The following is a 21772-nucleotide window of genomic DNA, read 5'->3' on the forward strand; positions in this document are numbered from 1 at the left end:
CCATGCCTTCCTTTTAAGTTACATGGCCAGTCCCTCATGACTTTTCAACTGGACTGTTGCAGTAGCCTCCTGATTGGTCTCATTCTAATCTCTCTCTTTTGCAATCCACCCTCTATACAGATGCCAAAATAATCTTAAAGCACAGATCTGACCAAGACACTCCTTTGCTCAAAAATCTTCAGCAGCTCCCTATTTACCTCTAGACAAAAATACAAACTACTCAACATGTTTTTAGGCTCTCTACAATCCAACTGGCTCTAATCCACTTTTTCAGCCTTACTTTGAATTATTCTACCTTCATAAGCACAATTGTTTCAGTCTAGGGGTGCTAGGAACCCCAAAATGCAAAGGTACAGGGTGGGAGTCTGCCTCGAAAGAATTCAACCACTCATGCTTTTTTTTTTTCAGTCAGAGACAAGGTTTATTGTGTTGCCAATAGAAGCAGGACAGATTCTAAGAATCTATGAATTTGATGAGGACTGGACTGATACTTTTTACAGAAAAAGGACTATGGGAAGACCTGGATGGGATTAAGGAGTGTGAAGTAAGCTAATTAAGTAATCAAGGTGGGCTGGGGTGGGCCAGATGCCTTGGGTGTAGGCGTCAGTGATCTGGGCTATTGAAATGTATGGGAAAATTCTGGGACTGGGTTGCTTTCAAAGATATGACCTTTTCCTTTTAGGGGTTCAGATCCCTTCCCCATCACAATGATTCAGCCAAATTAGAATTTCATGTAAAGGCAATTCAGTCAATTTGAAAATATATCAACTATCTCAGCTAATAAAAATGCTAGCCACAGTTCACTAAGACCACATCATAACAAAATTACAAACGAGAACCTTGGTAAAAAAAATACACATTCATACATTTCAGATAGTCTGTAGTATAAAGCATTTCTCTGCCCTCCAACTAGTCTACCAAGGAACTAGCTGCTCTATTGTTATTTCATAAAATATGATTTAACACGGTTGAATTATTCAAAGTCAAGGGAAAAGGAACAAATAAGAGCAATTTGTAGAATGGTTGGCTCACACATTTAGAACTAGAAGGGAACTCAGAGCCATCTGATCCAACCCCCTCACTTTACCAATGAGGAAGCTAACACAGATGGTAAGTGACTTTCCCAAGGTCTCACTGCCATTACTTTGCAACGCTAAAATTTGGATAGCAGTCCTCTTTGCATTGTAATTACCTATATTTTCTTGAATAGCATTACTCAAAAGACGAATAATAAAAGCTAACAATAGCAATACAGTAAAAGTAGATGATCTAAAATACCCTATCCAATGAGGGACACCTGAGGCAAACAGAAAGGTTTCCCAAAAGAATTTTTGAATTACAAATAGATAGCTAGATAGAAATATATATGTGTGTTTATATAGAGAGACAGGCAGACAGATAGGTAGATAAAAATATATACATGTATGTGCATTTATATAGAGAGATACACATAGAAATATGTATGTGTGTGTTTACATATAGAGATATACAGATAGAAACATATGCATATAGATATAAATATATACACATGTGTATTTATATAGACAGATTAGATAGAAATCTATATACATGTCTGTTTATGTAGAGAGATACAGATAGAAATATATACATACATGTATGCTTATGTAGAGAGATAAATATATACATATATGTGTATTTATAGACAGATTAGATAGAAATATATACATATGTGTGTTTATATAAAGAGATACAGAGAGACAGAAACATATGTATATATGTAGAAATATATGTATATGTGTGTTTATTTATTGAGAGAGAGACACATATTCTTACCCCAGCAAAATATTCTTTATCTAAAATGTAATTTTGTCTTTATGTCCATGATGTTAAGCCCTTCCTAAGGATGCCAAGACTTATTCCTGAGAATGTTTAAATGAGTACAAGTCATAACAGGCACTGAAAAGATAGGAACAAGCATGGACTCTGGCATAGTCTAGCTCCTAAAAGCCAGTTTGGTAACTCTGTGAATATTTTATGATTTCATTTGGTAAGCCTGAATGAAGTTTTAGAACACATGCTACATTGTACAAATGAAAGTGTATCCAACAGGTTCCTTTGCCTTTCACAAATTACTCAGGAAAGAAGTATTTACTAAGAGCTCATAGATGAGCAATGCTGTAACCAAGGAGAATAGGTAAACACCACCTGACCTAGTCTTTGCCAAACCTAGAACAACTGTCCTTCCCCACCCCCACCCTCAAATGCTCAGAGAGTAAGAATCACGTTAAGTTCTGAATGACTCTTATATGAGTATTCAGACAAACTACAGATTGAAGCATATGCATACCTTAACAAACGCATTTAAAATCAACAGAAGTGTTAACATAGAAATATGTTTTCATGACTTCACACACATAATTGATATCCTATTGCTTGAGTGGAGGAAGAGCTAAAGAGAGAAGGGACTTGAGGAGGAAAGAATTTGGAACTGAAAAAAATTTTAATGAATGTTAAAAATAATAAATATTTTAGAAATATATACATAAATTTGTTAAAAATTAATAAAAATCAACACAGGTAAAGATGAACTGTTCAAGTTCTGGACCACTCAAATACTTAGCACTGTCATAAGTTTTATTAAGAATTCTGTTCCCCAGATTTCTTTGGCATAAGGGTTCTTAGCCTTTTCTGTTTCATGGATCCCTTTGGCAAGATGGTGAAGCCTATATATCTCTCCTCAGAATACTTTTTTTTTAATTCATAGTTGAAAGACACGCTAAATTTCAGTGAAAAGCTAGTGAAATAGATATGGCCTCCATCCAAGTTCACAGGATTCTCTAAAATCTATCTACTGCAGGTTAAAAACCCCTACTTTAACAGAATTAGAGTCCCTGAAGTTGAAATCATTCTACTTTAACAAGGGTACATTTTAGAGGAATATACCCAAAAAATCATACCTAACATAAATTTCTTATTGAAAATAGTTTAGGGGTAGCTAGATGGCAAAGTGGATAGCAGGAAACTTGAGTTCAAATGTGGCCTCAGACACTTGACACTTACTAGCTGTGTAACCCTGGGCAAGTCACTTCACCCCATGCCTCACAAAAAGAAAAAAAAAAGGAAATAGTTTATATTTATTAAAAATAATACATTACACTGATTATTCTGGGTGTGTTTTTAGCTCAAACTAAATTACCCAGTGTCCCAGATAATTTCTTTAGTTCTAGAAGAAAAAGCATTGCTTCTGGATTCAGAGAAGCAGGGTTCAAATTCTACTCCTAACACTATTTGAATGGTGGGGGAGTCATTTAATCTCCCTGGACCTCAGTGTCTTCATTTGTAACATGAAAGAGTTAAACCAAATGGCCTTTGAGATTACTTCCAGCTAGAGCTATGATCCTATGGAGAATATTCACACAATAAGCATGCATAGAAAAATAATATAGAAGAGAATTTTACATTCCCAGGGGCTCCATTGTCACTTGGCTCCTATTTGTCCCGGGATCTGAGATCAATTAGGACATAAAAGACTCCAGTGCCCATATTCCCCGAAAGAGCTATGTTGAAAAAGAAAGCTTCTCCCCAGATCTCCAGAGTTCTACCCCTGCTTTATTTCTCCTACCAGAAATGTTATTTCTCCCACCAAAAGTTAACCTAGCCTGACTTATTTCTATTAGGCACTACATATTTCTCCTTACCTTGTTGGGTTTTTTATTACTAGCCAACTCTGCCCAAGAATTTGGAGTTAAGAAGACATAATCTTGTAGTTTCTCTGCATATAGGTCATGATTCCTTAAACCAGGTCTATGGCTAATAACCTGAGGATAAGGGATTAAGAGGATTTTACTGAGTCAGTCTCTAACCTGGAACGCCAAAATAGCAGACCAGACACAAAGTGTCAGTAATCAGGTAGCCATTTAATTAATTAGTTTCATTATGAGGAACAGATTTGCAAATGGTGAATTCTCCTGATCAGAATTCAACCCAGCTGAAGTGAAGACAGAGATTATAATATATAAATCACAATGAGAAGGGAGGGGGGAAGGTGGATTGCAAACAATGGTTTCTGGAGCCAGAGTGGTTTCCCACGACAAGCTCACAAATCCCACAATACTAAGGTACGAGCGTCCTGCTGTTCTATGGGAACAGCATTGTTCAAGTCTTTGGGGGTCGTTACTTGGTGACTCACAGGAGCAGAGTTCTATGACAGGAACAGGTTCTACAATCTTTGATTTACTTTACTTCAGGTACACAGGTACAGGCACAAGGATGCCAGTGAGTTCAAGCCTTGTCAAAGTTTGATCATTTTAAGCTGCATTGTGACCTGTGACTCACAAGCTAGAACAGGCAATTCTGAAAAATCTTATCTATTAGTATATTCATTACACGTATCATATCGATCATTATAAAAATCATAATTCCACAGGATCATTAAGGCATGAATCCTCTAACCTTAAGGAAGGAGAACAAATCTAAACAAAAAATCCTGTCCTCTCTTCAAAGGAAACCATCTTTGCATTTTGATCAATTCTTCTTCCCAAGTATTCATTCTGAGGCCTTTCTCTGGCTTCGGTCTGACTCCCATTGAAATGGCAGCAAACATATGGAATGCAAGAAGACGTTGACTAGTTCATTTGATGGCAATGCCAGGCTATGTCAGTAAGCAGACTGGCAACGAAATATGGAATTAGTCACCCTACCTCAACCAACCGATCAGACAACTTACGTTTAGTAAGTTCCTATATCTCAGTTGCAACCATGTAAGCCTTCCCAGAGGACCTTGAAAGCAGGTCCTCACTTTTTGAACTCAGTCTAGTGGCCTAAATTGTGTCCAACCTCCCTGTTTTCTGGGGTTAACTTTTTCCTGTCCTTTGCTCATTTGCTTCTGGAGGTTTTCCCTAATTAACCACACCCCCCCAAACAACTTGCATAATTCCTGAACCACCCCTTCCCTCTTCAGCTACATCATAATTGTTAGATTTACATAAAGTCTTTCTGTTTACTGCATGTTTGTGTTTCCCTTATTATATTATAAACTTCATGAGGGCAGAGGAATGTCCTTGTTTTTAGCCAAACCAATAAATACACATTCTGTATCCTCAGGGCTTTTAAGAAATGTTTTGGCTAAACAAACAATTTGCAAAAGAGGACACTTGAATAAATTTTGTACCCCAACAGCAGGACAAAGTTAGAAGATGAGATATAAAATCGTGGAATAATTTCATAAGATTAAAGACTTAGAGAAGGGGGTATATTTGATATTTTTAAAATTTAAGTTTTTTATGACCAACAAATAAACTTTCTGAGATGTCAGATAATATCAGCGACCAAGTGAAAAAAGTCTATATTTCAAAAAAATAAATCATTCATAATTTCATGCCTGTCTTATTTTTATCTGCTCAACGATAACTTTTGAAGAAATTGACTGATTTTGACTGTCAATTTATAAACATTTATTAAGCACCTACACAGAGGTTCAAGATCCTCATTATTTCAGTGTGTGGTTTAGTCCACTACCTTGCTACAAAAGGGAAGACGTGGAATGTAGTAGAAAGGATGTTGAAGTTGGAGTTAAAGGAGGTGGTTCTAATCCTGGCTCTGCCACTTGGCCGATGTGACCTGCACAAATCACTTCATATTGCTTCACCTTTATATCATCATCTATAATTTAATCTAATCCCTTTGGGCTCTAAATCAGTGACCCTTTCAATAAAAGGTAAACTCTTTGAGGGTAAGGTCTGTTTTTCATTTTTATCCTCAGTATATAGCATGGTGCCTAGCAGTATAACAGGTGTTTCATAAATGCTTCTTTGATTAGATTGGATTGGTCTGGCTTCAAATGGATGTTTCCAACTCATCGAATAACACTGCTGTCAGAGATCTTGGAAATCATCTGATTCAATACTCTTTTTACCAGTGAGGAAACTGAAGATTATAGTATTCTGTCCTGCTTCATGGGGGACCAGCTGGCTGGATGAAGAGGTAAATTGATGCTGATGCAAAACAAGGTAAATGCAAGCCCTGGAGCTGGGCTCAATGGAGGCAAATATCCACCCAGAGAATGATAGAGGCAGCCCTACTTCCAACTGTGCTATTAAGGAAAGCAAAGACTGGAACTAAGGTGATCAATTAAAGTTGAATTCTGAATAAGGCCTAATAGGATTCTTCTTCAGAGGGGGGAAAAAAAAGAAATATCAAGGCAAATGCACTCAGAAGCAAATCTGCAAATGAAAGGTCATCATGCAGGTAAAATTAAGTTCTAAAAACAGCTAATCAATTGGGACCAGAATAAAAGAGATAAGATCTGAGATGTCAGAGCTGCCAGGCCTACTCACATGACTAGCTCCTCTCTCTCTCTCTCTCTCTCTCTCTCTCTCTCTCTCTCTCTCTCTCTCTCTCTCTCTCTCTCTCTCTCTCTCTCTCTCTCACACACACACACACACACACACACACACACACACACACACACACACCCCCTTCCCTTACTGATTAACACACTGCAGCAGTGCATTGAGGTAGTTCTGACACCATCCATTCCCTTTGGGTCCCTCTCAATTCTCTGAGGTTTTGATTGGAGAGTAGATTGCCTCTTTAAACTCCAAAGCTTATAAGTTACAGACAGATCCTCGGTCTACAACATTTGTAGTCTAAAAAATATTTCAAAGGACCAGGGTGCCTTCAAGAGTCCAATTTTATCATTCTGACAAATTTACAGTGAGCATTGATCATCATTGAGAAAGCATGTAGATATAATGGATATAGATTGGCCTAGGTATGCAGACTACAGCAGCGACTTATGGGAAAGGAGGCGGAACAGGAGAGAGGCTAGTGGCTTTCATCAGTTGGTCACAGGGCCAATTAGCTTCTCGACCAGGAATGGGCTGATGGCTTGATCAACCAGTTTCCCCAAAGAGAAATCTGCACAGAGGCTTCATACAGCAAAGCTACTAAACTCTAAGCTAGTTTCCTCATCTGTAAAATGTGGCTGGGGGAGGTTGAACTAGATCAACTGAACAACCAACAAGCATTTATTAAGCATACACTATGTAACAAGGCAGTGAGGTGGCTCAGTGGATAGAGAACTGGCCCTGAAGTAAGGAAGACCTGAGTTCAAATCCAGCTTCAAGACACTTACTAGCTATGTGATTCTGGGCAAGTCACTTAACCTCTGTTTGCCTTAATCCACTGGAGAAAAAAAAAATAGCAAACTATTCCAATGCCAAGAAAACTCCATGGATAGCCTTGTCATGCTATGGTTCACAGGATCATTAAGAGTTGGACACAACTAAAGAACTGTACAACAACAAACCCCTATATTTGGGACAGCTAGATGGCACAGTGGATAGAGTGCAGGGCTTGGAGTTAGGAAGTTCAAATCTGGCCTCAGAACTTACTAGTTGTGTAACCCTAGGCAAATCACTTAACCCTGTCTGCCTCAGTTTATTTGTAAAATAAGCTGGAGAAGGAAATGGCAAACCACTCCAGTATTTCTGCCAAGAAAACCCCAGATAGGGTCAAGAAGAGTCAGACATGACTGAAACAGCTGAACATGTATAAGATACTTTGCTAGACAATAGGGGTACAAAAATGAAAATTAAACTGTCCCTGCCCTGAAGCAGCTTATATTCTATACGAGGAAACTGATAACTAAAGTTTCTTCTTTCTTTAAATCCTATAAACAAGGCTAAGTTCTTAACTTGCAAGGCTTCCCTGGTCAACTGATGTTGATCTGTCCACCATTTTCAAATAGATCTGCCCATCCCACCATGTCAGGATAGCTAGATGGCACAGTCAATACGGCACTGGACTTGGAGTCAGGAAGACCTGAGTTTGAATCCTACCTCAGACGCTTACTAGTTACATGACCCTGCGAAAGTTATTTAACCTCTCAGCCTCAATTTCCTCTTCTGTAAAATGAGGATAATAATAGTATCTACCTCTCAGGGTCGTTGTGAGGATCAAACAAAATAATGTTTGTGAAATCTAAAACATTGTATAAATGTTATTATCTGAAGGTGGTTTGTAAGTCAGAGTAGGCAGTCTCCCCTAGAGGATTATAGTGTGAGGAGAAGAAAGAACAAATTTGAAGTAAAACTCATCGTTCACATGAAACGGTGTTGCAAGTAGATGAGCAGGGTGACTTTTAATAAAATTCTGGGTAATTGTGGGTAAGAAGTGTAGCCAGGTATCTTGGTGATGAATGATAAAATATCTTAGATTCTTCTCCAGGGTACCTAAGTACGTGTATTCAGATTGCCCAAAAGATTTGGGGTGATGTGTAGAGGAAAAAAATGAATATGGGTTGTAAAAGATAGCACAAACTGGAAGTGCAAGATGAACTGGATACCAATATCAAGGTGAATGTTAAGACCACAGAGCTAAAACATGAATAGGCATGTGGCTTCAGTGGTAGTGGGTGACTCCCTCTAAGGAATGCAGTTGACTATCAGTATGTTAATGACTACCTAATCAAATCCTGTGTCAGCTATTCACTGGATAAGTCATTTAATCCCTCTGAGCTTCAATTTCCTCATTGGTAAAATGGGAATAATAATAATAACATCTTCATCACAGGGCTATTGTGAGAGTCAAATGAGATCATGTGTGTGAAAGTGCTCTGCAAACCGTAATGCCCCATATAACTTTGAGATACCATAAGCCAAATAAAACTTTAACAACTAACAGATAAATCTGATAGCCCTACTTAACTTAAAAACCATGAATCCTCAAATTATTATAATTTAGTTATTATTTTTAAGCCAAACCAGTATCAATTTAGTCATATTTTGGGAAAAGAAAGTCTGGCAAAAACGAAAGGGGCAGCTAGGTGGAGCACTGCATAGAGGCTGAAGCCTTGGAGTCAGGAGGACCTGAGTTCAAATGTGACCTCAGACACTTGACACTTAACTAGCTGAGTGACCCTAGACAAGTCACTTCACCCCAATTGCCTCACCAAAAAGCAAAAACAAAACAAAAACAAAAAAAACTTAATATTCTAAAATATAAAAACTATCAACTGTTTTGAAAGGTGATAAAATTAGCATTATTTATAAAGCCATAGGGATTTCTCCTAGTCACTCCTAGTAGGTTCTTAGAGATGCAATTAACAATTTCAATCCATGTGGCTGTACTGCTTCATGTGTTGCCATGTATTTATGAAGTGTCTTTTTCAGTAGCAGTATGTTAGTTTGTACTGCATCATTATATCCCCTTATCTAATTGTCCAATAGGATGCATGGATTTGTAGTGGGAGGACCTCACGTGGCACCTGAAGTAACTTTCTAATTCCCTTGACATATAACGTTCTGTATTATGGCTACATCTGTGTTCATGTCTTCTTCAACCAGTTGTCTGTAAGCCACATGAAAGTAAGCACTGTTTCTTAACTAAACTTTGCATCTCCTCTAGGATATGGTTCTATGCATTGTAATCACTTAATAAATGTTGAAATTTACAGATCATCAAATCTGAGCCCCTCTTTTTATAGAGGAGGAAACATCAGAGCAGTCATAACTTACAGTATGGACTTCAAAGTCTCGAGGTTGCCCAACATTACATAGGTAGCAAATAGCAGGGTAGGATTGAAACTCGGGTCTTCTGACTCCAAATCTGGTGTTTCTTCCACTATGCCTTTATGATCAATGGCATACATTTGTGACAGCTGAAGAGGTGAGAGATGCAGCAAGTAGTGATAAGATTACTTTTCTATACAAAGCCAATCAGCTCATTGTCAAGATCAGGTACCATAAATTAGGGCCACTCACAACAGAAATTGTAATGAGGAATCTTTTTAAATATAAGGAGTTTTTAAAACAAGACTTGATCTATTTCTCTTATCCATTTCAATTTTTAGATTAGGCAGCAAGGCCCATGCACCAGACTAAGGTGTACAAAAGAGATTTATTAGAAGGTACTTCTTTATGAGCCACAGGAACCGGGCGGGGGGAGGGGGAGTGGGGGGGATAGGACAGGCAGTGTATGGAGGGGGACAGGGTGTCACAGTCTTCTAAATCTACTTTCATACTGATGTGATGTGGTGATGTGGCAGCTTCTCCAAAGACATATTCCCAGATTTTCCTTTCATATAGGAAAAGGTGACATGTTAGAAAGCCTCACTCCTTTAGGTGGGGCTCAGGAATTGTCACTGGTGGGGGAGCAAGGTATTTTTATCTGCTAACTCTTTGCCTTTGATTTATGTTTTGGGGTCTAAGATCACAAAATGCTAAGGGACAAAGATAAAAGCAAGTAACTGGAATGTTTTACAATTTTCCTCAGGATTGGCTAACCAAGAGGATATGATGATTCTTATCTATGATTCCAGGTGTTGTGGGGTTATTTGGGTCCAAATAAACACTTATCTTTGAAGTTATAATTGGAGAAACAAGTGGAGGCTTGTTTCAGAGTGAAAGTAAAAGTAAACAATACATAATAAAAACCATAGAGGTGTACATAGTTATAGTCAATTAATCTTGTCATTGGTCTTTCCGGGAAGATCTGCCTCTAAGTTCCTGGCCAGAGCCAGGAGAATAGCTTTGGATCATACTCTAGAATGAGAATCAAAGGCCTTTGCTTATGGCTTTCCTCCACCTTAGCATTCCACATAGGAATGCTTGCTAAAATGCTACGAGAGAGAGAATACACTTTGAACATACAAAAATCCTAGCAAGGGGAGAAAGGTTGCAGTTAGTGATGCAGAGGGGTATAAACCCCAAACCAGATAGTATGAGATGAATCATGGAAGTAATAGTTTATGTGGACCTACAACATAGCCCAGAGTCACAGTAGAAGGAGATTATAATTCTCTTAGGAACTGAACCCTTCCCCTCAGGAACCAAGCTCTTCAAGCCCACCCCAAAACATAACCTCAATTAAACCCTTTATCTAGTCAAAGGTTGTAGCTATCCCCCAATCACAATAAAGAGTTCTGGCTGTATAATGATGATTATAAAGCCCCTTAAGGGAATCAGTACTGCCTAAGCTGATCTAAGACCCAGTATGGTGTGACCTAGAATGTTGGGCTTCAAATCAGAAAGGCCAAGGTTCAAATCTTATCTCAGACTCTTACTAAATTTGTGACCCTGGGCAGATCCCTAACCTTTCTAAACTTTACTTCCCACATAAACAAAATAGCAGTAATAATACCACCTACTACACAGGGTTGTTGTGAGAATTAATGAGATACTAGACATCAAGTGCTTTACAATCCTTCAAATATTGTAGGAATGTAAGCTGCTATTAAGACCAGAAAAGTCCAGACTTTTCTGTCGAGAGCAGACTGGCTGACCTTCAGCTTCCTTTTGTATCCACCATCCTCAAGGAAGGTTTTCCTTTTCAACGCAGCTAGGTGATGCAGTGGATAGAGTGGTGGACCTTTAATCAGGATAGACCTGAGTTCAAATGTGGCCTCTATCACCTACTAGCTATGTGACCCTGAGCAAGTCACCTAACCTCTGCCTGCCTCAGTTTCCTCAATTACAAAATGTGGATCATAATAACACCTACCTCCCAGGGTTGCTGTGAGGATCTAATGAGATAATACTCATAAGGTGCCTTGTATATATTAGAAGCTTAATAAATGCCTATTTACATCCCTTTTCCTCTCAGGTGGTCAAGAAGCTAACCACATTCTAGGCTCAGACCAAGTCTGTCTGTTCTGAATAGGATGTGCCAATAATTCAATTAACTGATGACAATATATGCCAACCTGACCACACCCTTTGGCAAACCCAATAAGCTACCTCAAACCAAACACTCCCATACCTATTTTGTACCTTACCTATTTTGTGCCTATCCACGTCAATATGACCAGAAGGATACTAAACATAGGACTTTGGCCTAATTTTCAGATGTTTTAAACAACTGATTAATAAATGGTGTCACAGTGGCTTGCAAAAGTTAACATTACTCACTAAATCTTTAACTTAGTAGCAGGATGGGGCTTAAGCCTTTGGGGGAAAAAATGTTCTTAAAGGCTGAAACACACACACACACACACACACACACACACACACACACACACAAATATATCATTTATTTTAGTGTAAAATTGTTACAGCAAAATGAATTTTTAGTTCTAACCTCATTCTGTGTTCTTGGGGAAATGTCCAGTGGAACACCAAAGACAATGGAATTCCCCAGGAAAATTCCACCAATAAACACATCTTTTCCTCATCCAGTCTGTGCTGGTGGGGAATTCCCACTTATTACTGTATTTCTCTCCTTTCTAAAACGAAACAGGACAACTTCTGTAGATGCATGAAGTCACAAATTCAAGGATGGAGTTAAAGGTAAACAGTCTCAATTTTCTCTCCATTCCTATATTTTAATATTTTTTTAATGTTTATTCATCATTTGATTGTAATCTTGTATTTCAATGTTATCTTTTAAATTTTTAATTTTTTATTCATTTTGAACTTAAACACAAAAAGACCAAGACGAGAACATTTCCATGTATACAGCCCAACACAGAAGATTCAATATGATTATGAATTTCCATTTCAAACTGTTTACTTTTTTAAAAATGTAATAAGTACTACACATTGTTTTCAAAGCTACCCTGCTTTTCTATTCCTCCTTCTAAGTTTTCCATTGTTCTCTGCTGTGCACTTTTTATTTTTTTCTCCCTCCCTCCCCACTTCACCCTACATATACATACACGTAAAACCATACCATGTATACTTCTGTTTATCAGTTATTTCTCTGGAGGTGGATAGCATCTTCCTTCACAGGTCCTTTTTGAAACTCAAGATATATGCCATTCAAAGTTGTTCTTAGAACAAAATTTCGGTTACTATCTACAACATTAGCTTGGTACTGCTCATTTCACTTTTCATTTTCCATGTTCAATATTATTTTTAAAAAGGCCTAGGAATGACAATAGAGCTTATCACTCTCATATTTATTGCAGGTGATACGACAAAGATTTTTTTTAGGGATTCACACATTCCAATTCTTTTTCAAATATAAACTATCAAAAAGGTTGAAAAGAAATGATGAAATGAATGCTGTTTAAAAGATAAGGCAACAGATCTCATCTGACAATCCCTCACTTATAAATAATAAAGCCACTAGGAACCTATATGTTGCTATGTAAAGAATAAGTCACTAAATTGTTAAACATTATCTTTTACAGTAGTGATTCATTTCAAGAAAAAGAATCTCTAAAGCCCTAAGGTGATGAGGCTAGGTCTCATATGTAATCAACTTTCTGTCATCTTATATACTTAGTAAGGTAAGAATTTTTTTAAAAACCTATTCTCTTAGTAATGTTACTACAAATGGTAACAGCAGCAGTAACATCTTTGAGTGTGAGAAATTAGATGTAGCAGAAATAGCATAAGGAGGGTAGAGAGTAAGTTTTTAGGCTCAATCTGCTATTAACTAGCCATATGACCTTGGGCAAATAACATACTCTTTATGGGTCTCAGTTTCTTCATCTATAAAATAAGGCATTTGGGGCAGGTGATCTCTATGTTCACTTCCAGTACACACACATTGAACTAGGCACATGCTTTGTTTTAGATCTCAGAGAGGTGTTTACTCCCCTCACTAGGCATCTAATTAAACTCCCAAGTTAGGCAATAACCTTATGGATTGTAGCCACCCTGACCTGAGTAGCTGTAATTACAGCCATGGCTAGTTTCTCCTATAGGGCTATATCAGAGAGCAGACATTCTAGCTACCACTTCTGAAGTTTACTGACTTCTTCAAAATGAAAACTAACAGAAGACTTGCTTTCTGGTACTCTAATGCATGCTTCTAGGAGGGTGCTAGGCTGTGGACATTAGCTCTGCTGTAGCTTGGTGCTCCTGAGCTCAAGCAATCCACCAGCTTCAGGCTTTCCAGTAACAGGAATATATGCCACCAGTCCAGCTAGTAGGTAATAAAGCTTCCATTTGACTCTTTGGAAAAAAAGCATTAACAGGGAAGGTGTAATTTACAATTACATTTTATATTAAAAATAAGCTGATTTAAGCACATTTGTGTCAAGTACATAATCACCTCTTGCTGAGCTATAAAACCCCTTGTAATGTTAAAGGTATAATGAGGTGTTAAGGAGTTTTACCACAGCCCTACAACAAGCTGTGAAAAAAGTATAACTGTGTATTAGGAATATTCCTAGACTCCACAAGAAGGTGTGAAGAAGGTCCTTAATCAACTGGAGAGGATCATAAGGCCTCCTTCATTGGATAAAGGCATCTGACACCACACAGGAAACATCGAGTGATTGGCCAAATCAATTACCACACAACACACAAACACAACACACACACATACAACACACACACACACACACACACACACACACACACACACACACACCCCAACACCAACACCACCTCGAGCCTATAAAAAAGAAAGAAGGCCATCCAGCAGTTCAAGAGTGGAAGATAATTCAGCCTAATTGTTGGCTGTAGAAGACACACCTGCAGTGAGAGGAAGGGGAATTTCTATCTCCTTCTCTCCCCTAATCAGTTCAGCAAGCAACCTAGTAGAGGGAGACAATAACCCCGAGGGAGAACTTTGTGAGGATTCCCTCAGAGAGAAAGGACTTACAGATCACATAACCAAAGTAATCAGAAGCCTTGACTTACATTTGTTGCACTGGCACCTCGCTGCCATTATATTTTAAGTCTGTGCCTATTTTTTCCATGGATGCCATGTGTGTTAGTGAAGGTATCCTAGATTTATGAGGAAGGAAGCTACAGTTACAGCTACAGTTCTCTCTATGTTACCTCAGCTGGGTTCTCAGGGTCTGCACCTCTCTTCAGCTCAATTCTCAAATGCCAAGGCTAGTTCTCTCTTGGGTATATAGAAGGCTTTCATTTCTGCTGCAAGAAGTCCCTCTCCCCCTTAAAGATGCTTCCTTCTTAGAATAATCACCTATCTGTATCTATATGTCTAGTGTATATAGTGCCACTTCGAGGTGATATGACTGATGGGTGTCATGGGGGGGGCAGGAGAAAGGAAGGCAGAGGAGGGGATGAAGACATGTTCCCTCCTCCAGGCCTCCTGGCCTATGTCTCTCTCTCTTGAACTGATGGATGGATGGACAGATAGATGGATAGATAGATGGATGGATGGATGGATGGGGTGGGGGGGAGGGGGAGAGGGGGAGAGAGGGAGAGAGAGAGAGAGAGAGAGAGAGAGAGAGAGACAGAGAGACAGAGAGACAGAGAGACAGAGAGACAGAGAGAGAGAGAGAGCCTTTAGAAATGTTTACAGTATATAAACCATTTCCATTTCCTTAGGGTATTTAATTATCTTGAGTGATCTACCTCAGTCTCTACATGTGATTTTTTTAACAATACAATTACATCTGTGTTGCTATATAGTATTACATAATCCATAGCAGGCAAAACAGTGTGGTTATTTGTGTCCTATTATGCCAGTCAGCATTATGCATCATCTGATGTTATTATCCAGCACCATATCCTGATTCGCCACAACAAAATCCTCCAGACTTTCTAGAGGACACACCTGCCCTAGTCATATCAGACACACTTTTGACCCACATAATATGAGCCAGGATTTTCCACTCCACTCCAAGTTGGAACTTATATCTTCTTATGTAGAACTTGTTATATGAAGTACAGGTTTTTTTACAGATTTGAGCTCTACATCCCTAATTTTTATTGGTGCAAAACCCTGCATAATTTTAACAAACAATTTATATGGGAAACATTTAGTTTAATTGCAGGTATTCAATAAATATTTGCTGAATTGAAGGGACCAATGGGATACTAATCAGCATAATGGTCCGTAGTAGTTTCCTGCAGGGCTCTGTCCTGTCTAATGTTATCAAAACTAAGATGAAGACAGTAATCCTCAATCCTCATTCTCCTTGACATCTCTGCAGCATTTGACACTATTGATCTCTTTCTCCTGGCCATCTCTCTTCTTCGGGTTTTCAGGACAATTTCTTGGTTCTCTTCATACCTGACTGCTGCTTCTCAGTATCCTTTATTGGATATCAGCCACAACACAGCCCCCAACTGTAAGTATACCATAAAGTTCTATCCTATGTTTTTTTCTCTTCTCTCATTATACCACTGTTTCCAAATACAGTAATGTTAGGTAGACAGAAAAGTTCTTCCCCAGACCCACAGACTTCCACATTACCCAGGACATGCTTCTATCTTGCCGTGGTCTGACCTGAGCAAAGTATAGCATGACCACACACCTCCTTATTATTCCTAGAATCTATATTGCTCTTAATGCAGCCCAAGATCATACTAGATTTTCTAGCTGTCACATTACATTGTTACTGTATTTAGTTTATGGTCCACTGAAACCTCCACAACATAGATATTTCAACATAGTGCAAAGAGGTGTATATGAGAAACTAAACTTTTGTTAGTACAGTTTGTTTTTAAAATGTGCAGATGTATACATATAATATATAATTTAATAAGATAAAAAAAACTATTTATGTCTCCTTCTGTCCCTTCTCCTTCTTCAAACTAAACATGCTTTCACAATCTTATACTTGTAAATTTGATTTTTTTTAATCCTAGTGTAATACTTTATATTTACTCCTAGTAAATTTCATTTCATGAAATTTGGCCCCAAATTCTAGCCTTTTAAGATCTTTTTAGATCCTGACTCTGTTATTCATTGGGCTAATGATTCCTCCTAGTTTTATGACATATGTAAATTTGATAAGCTTGTCATTTATGGTTAATCCAACTTAATGATGAAAAATGTTAAACAGTACAAAGCTAAGCTCAGATCCCTGGGGTACTCCACAGGAGACTTCCTTCTAAATTAACAATAAACCTTTAATGATAGGCCATTTAACCAGTTTGGAATCCATAGAATTGTACTGTTGTCTATCCTATATCTTCCCATTTTTTCTACAAGAATAGCATGAGTCAAGGTAACCAGAAGCTAAGAATGCTAACAAAATCTTAGTCGACATTAAAAGAGGCATGGCTTCCAGACCAGGAAGGGCTAGACTCTGCCCTGGTAAGACCACATTGGGAGTATAGTGATCAGTTTTGGGCACCACATTGATAAACTGGAGAATATCCAAAAGAGGAAAACCAGTATGGTAAAGGGCTTTAAACTGATGACATATGAGAATCCGTTGAAAGACTTGGGAATGTTTAGTTTAGAGAAGAAAAGACTCAGGAGGGTCATGATAGGTGTCAAGAATTTTAAAGGTTATCAAGAAGGATTTTTTAAAAACTATTTTTTTCAACGGTAAGGGGTAGGAGGGAAAGAAAATAAACATTTGTTCATTGAAAAAATAAAATTTAATTTTAAAAAAAGACTTTCACATAGAAAGGGAATTCAATTTGTTTTATTTGATCACAAAGAGTAGAACTAGCAATAAGGGCTGGAATTTTCAGAGGCAAATTTAGGTATGACTTAAGAAGAAACTTCTTTACAATTAGATCTATTCAAGAGAGTGGTGGAGCAGTAGATAGAGCTCTGGGACTGAAATCAGGATGACTTGAGTTCAAATGTGACCTCAGACAGCTGTGTAACCCTGGGGAAGACACTTCACCTGTTTGCCTCAGTTTCTTCATCTGTAAAATGGGGATAATAATAACACTAACCTCCCAAAGTTGTTGTGAGGATTAAATAAGATAAAAATTGCAAAGTACTTATTAAGGTGCCTGGAACATAGTAAGCCCAATATAACTGTTAGCTCTCATTTTTTAAATTATAAAAGTGGAACAGATTGACTTGAAAGATAATGAGTTTTCTCCTCACAGGTCATCCTTAAACAAAAGCTGAGTAACCATTTGTTGGGTAAAATGTAGGAGGCACTCTTTTACAGGTATGGATTGGACTAGATGTTCACTGAAATTCCTTCCAACTCTGAAATTCTATATCAGCATTTTATTAGATCTACAATGAGAATTTTAGCAGCATACTATATGATTAGTGGACAAATCCTTCAGCAATCAGCAGAGCATAATATGCAAACATTTTGTGTTTGTTTTTGTCTAAACCTATGAGTTCATCTGGAACTTCCAGTATGCAAAATCCCTCTGTAAATACAAATTATGTATATATTTTTTTAATCCTTGTGAATTTCCCTGGTTACCAAGGGTTTGTTTAAGCTACCAGTCTATAATCACATAACAAGCATATGTCAAAGACAAGATTTGAATTCGTGACTTCAAGGTCTCTATTCTCCTTGAGGTCATTAAGGACTAGACCACCATATTCTGGCTCTAGCCTTATGATTTCAAAATAGTACAGTAAAGCACTGACTGACATCATCACCAATCAGAATGGAAGCTCCTTGAAAGCAGGAACTGTATTTCTTTCTTTCATTCTTTGTATCCCCAGGGTTTCAGCACAGTGCCTCAAATAAAATGAGAGGAACAAATGCTTGACACTTGATTTGCTGACATGGCCAAAGTGCTGGAGTTAATTAGATGCCTGAACCCCAAGGCACCCTGAAGCATGTTCCCATGAGTCCAAGACAATCATCCTAGATTTCCCTATCCCTGTGATCTATATACTTTCTGTGCCTACAGGCTCCCTGGCCACATGCCACCCTGTGTCCCCCTCCAAGTCCGTCTGCCTTTGCAGGACATGAAGATATTAGTTCTGTAAGATGAAGGCGAAGGCTATGTCCTAGATCTGGTGTAAAGTGTTTTCCTTAGGTTTCCCCTTAAGGACCTTCTCTTAAATATTTCAAATAAACAGGCTATTGTTTACAGTTTTATAAAAAAATTGAACTTGGGTAGACCTTAAGGGTTTTAGAAGTCCAACTATACCTCATTTCTGTAAGTCTTACCTACCTGAGGAAAGCATGGTGATCTGGGAAAATTAAATTATAGGCTAGATATAAGCGTAATTCTTTTTGATCACCATCAGCAGTGAGATATCAACTATGCAATGAAGTACCATCTATCAAACTATTTCTCTAAAGCAGAGCTGTCAAACTGGAAGCCCACAGGCCACAAGTGGCCCAGATGAGTGACCATTTAAACCAAATTGAGAAATGTTTTACAAAGTACAATACAAAAAACACAGGCAATGTTAGGTTTTTTTCCTAAGTCAATAAATTTTCATTATAATTTTACACTGGATGAAACCAGCAACTGTTATTCACCCTTCAAGTAATGCAATAATACAAGAAACACTTGCTTATGGGTAGCTGAGGATGCCTGCAGCAGGCAAGTATTTCACATCTACAAGCCTATTATTCAGATGACTATCTCTGCTGTTGCTGCTACATTCATTAAACTCCCACAGTGGGATCAGTAGCACCTGACGATTTTGTACATGTCACTTAACTTCTCTGGACTTCCCCATAAGCAAAATGAAAGACTGGTACCCACATCTCTTCCAGCTGTGTGACCTTGGAAAAGTCACTTAACTCTTTGGGACCCAGTTTCCTCACCTCTAAGTGAGGTTGGACTAGATGGCGTCAGAGATACTTTCCAGCTCTAAATCTAGAGACCTAAGAAAACTGGAGCCCTGAGTAAATTTAGAGGAATGTCTTCCTTCCAAATCTTTTCCACTTGCCCTACTTTTTTTTTTTTGGTTAGGCAATTGGGGTTAAGTGACTTGCCCAGGGTCACACAGCTAGCAAGTGTCAAGTGCTTGGTCTGAGGCCGAATTTGAACTAAGGTCCTCCTCACTTCAGGGCCGGTGCTCTATCCACTGCGCCACCTAGGTGTCCCCCACTTACCCCACTTTTATATGCTGATAGGGGAATAAAGATGAAGAGAAGGAAGAAAAGATTCGAGTAGAAGAATTAAAAGGGTAAAATGCCTTTGTAATTTATCATATTATGATAGGTTTCTTTCCCTGAAGCTCCTATATCGATGGAGCAATGGGAAAAGGCAGTCTAAAAAATAAAAAATAAAAATAAATAAAAATTTAAAAAAAGACAGTCTAAGAGGGCAGGCAATACCAGATTCCTGGGACTGAGACTTTACTTTTTCTCCAATATGTGGTACCAAAAAAAAAAAAGGCAGAATTTATTATTAAAGAACCTTCCAAAAACAACGTTTTCCAGTGTTTCTCACCAAAGTCTTCCATCCAGTTCAGCTGCCACCTTCTCCCCTACCCGCCCACCTCAGACTTCGCTCTCCAGTTTGGCAATTTCCAAGTTGTACGTGCAGACTGGAATCAGAGAACTCTACTTTCAGTAGAAGATCCTGCTGACCAAGCGGAAAACAACCGGCCGGACACACTTTGGGGCTTTCCCAAAGAAAAAGGGTGGCTTTTCCTGAAGCCATGAGAGAGTAGACGCAAAAATAAAAGAGGAGTTCCCCGATCGATCGCCTTGCTTCTTTAAGATTCGAGAGCGAAACTGTTCCTCCACTGACCACACAACTAGCGCAGCATCCGTCAATCCCTTCTTAGGAGGAGGCGTCTTCCCAGGGTGGAGACCTGGAGGTTGGCTTCCAACACAGCGAGAGCTGGCAGGGAGACTGAGACTGCTGAGCCACAGGGTGTGAGCCACTGAAACGAGTGATCCCTGCGCGGGAGGAGCAGCGAGGGGAAGGAAGAGGAGGCTGCGCTGCGAGCGGCCAGTGCCAGGCGCGTCTTGTCTCACGCGCGGATCCGGGGCCGGGGAGGTTTTTAAGCTACTGACGTAGCCTGGCAATCTTGGGAAGGGAGGAGCGGCCCCAGCCGGAGCCAGACCCAGACGCAGACAGTGTTCGGGAAGAATTCTTCAATTTCCACCGAGGGTGGAGGGGAGCGTAGGGTAGGCCTCGGGTGGGGAGAAAAAGCATACATCGAGGTCGAAGCAACTTTGGTGGCAGTTTGCTCTCGCTTTCTGGGGAACACTTTCGGGGCTGCGGACGAGTCGAAGCATTGCGGAGGCTGTTTGATTGCAGCCGGGAAGGGTTAGCGGTGTCGGGGAAGTAGGGAATTTACTTTCCCAGTGTGCTAAAGGGGAGGGAGCCAGTCCCTGACCGCTGCCCTCCGCGGGGAGGGGGAGAAGCACCAATGTCCGCGCTCCCGCTTCGAAAGGTGGAAGAGAAGGAGGTGGGAGCGTAGTAGACGCTGCCAACCCGGAACCGTCCCTCCAGAAACATCAGCCTGTCGCTGGAAGAGTTAGGGCTGTCTCTTCCCCGTCCAGCGCTGAGACTGTGAGCGCAACGGCCCGGTTAGGAGGATGAACGGGGATGAACTAGCCATTTCCAGCTCATTGCCCACCATCCCTTACTACAAACTCGCCGACCTACGCTTCCTGAGCCGGGGCGCATCAGGCACCGTGTACTCGGCACGCCACTCCGACTGGCGCGTCCAGGTGGCAGTGAAGCACCTGCATTTCCAGACCCCACTGCAGGAAAGGTAATGACCCCCCACCATCTCGGCCCCTACTCGGTGGCCACAGGTACAGGCGTCTCCACCACCAAAAGGTGCACACCCCCAGTCCGCGTCTTCCCCACTCCCTCCAGTGGCTCGGGGATGTGTCCAGGCTACACGCGCGCACGCACATGCTCACGTACCCAGGTGAGCGCTTCCCTGCTACCCTTGAGCACCTCCTCCTGACTTGGGCTGCCATGTGATTTGCAGTAGAAGCAGGTGGGAGAGGGGCATGGGGAAAATTTAACCTTCGGTCTTTTGCCCCCTTGTCCAGGGTAGAATCGGATATCTGCCTGTCTCCTACATCATTGCCATGTCATCCCTAAATGCACCTCCCTTTGCTTTGATTTTGTGTTTGGCCTTTATAGATATGGCATTTAAAATAGATATCGATATCTGTATCTATATATGTCATATATGATATGTTTATATATAATGTTTTTATATATTATATATAATGTATACATATATAATATATGTACATATATTTTATATATATAATTGGAGAGGCTCAGTA

General features: G+C 39.5%; 1 protein-coding gene across 2 annotated transcripts in view; it reads left to right on the forward strand.

Moving 5' to 3' along the window:
- Positions 1-12191: 12191 nt before the first annotated feature.
- Positions 12192-21772, forward strand: part of RIPK2 (receptor interacting serine/threonine kinase 2) — a 66118-nt gene continuing 56537 nt past the window's right edge. The window contains exons 1-2 of one of the 2 annotated variants that reach the window (XM_078153654.1): positions 12192-12248; positions 15876-15958. In XM_078153654.1, the coding sequence (XP_078009780.1) occupies positions 12213-12248; positions 15876-15958 (119 nt within the window). In that variant the 5' untranslated portion in view covers positions 12192-12212. Of the gene's footprint in view, positions 12249-15875; positions 15959-19986; positions 21241-21772 lie in introns of those variants that run through there. The other variant, XM_020970085.2, reaches the window with a different exon arrangement.

This window comes from Phascolarctos cinereus, unplaced genomic scaffold, assembly GCF_003287225.1.
Source record: "Phascolarctos cinereus isolate Bilbo 61053 unplaced genomic scaffold, phaCin_HiC Scaffold_4;HRSCAF=312, whole genome shotgun sequence".
Classification (NCBI taxonomy): Eukaryota; Metazoa; Chordata; class Mammalia; order Diprotodontia; family Phascolarctidae; genus Phascolarctos; species Phascolarctos cinereus.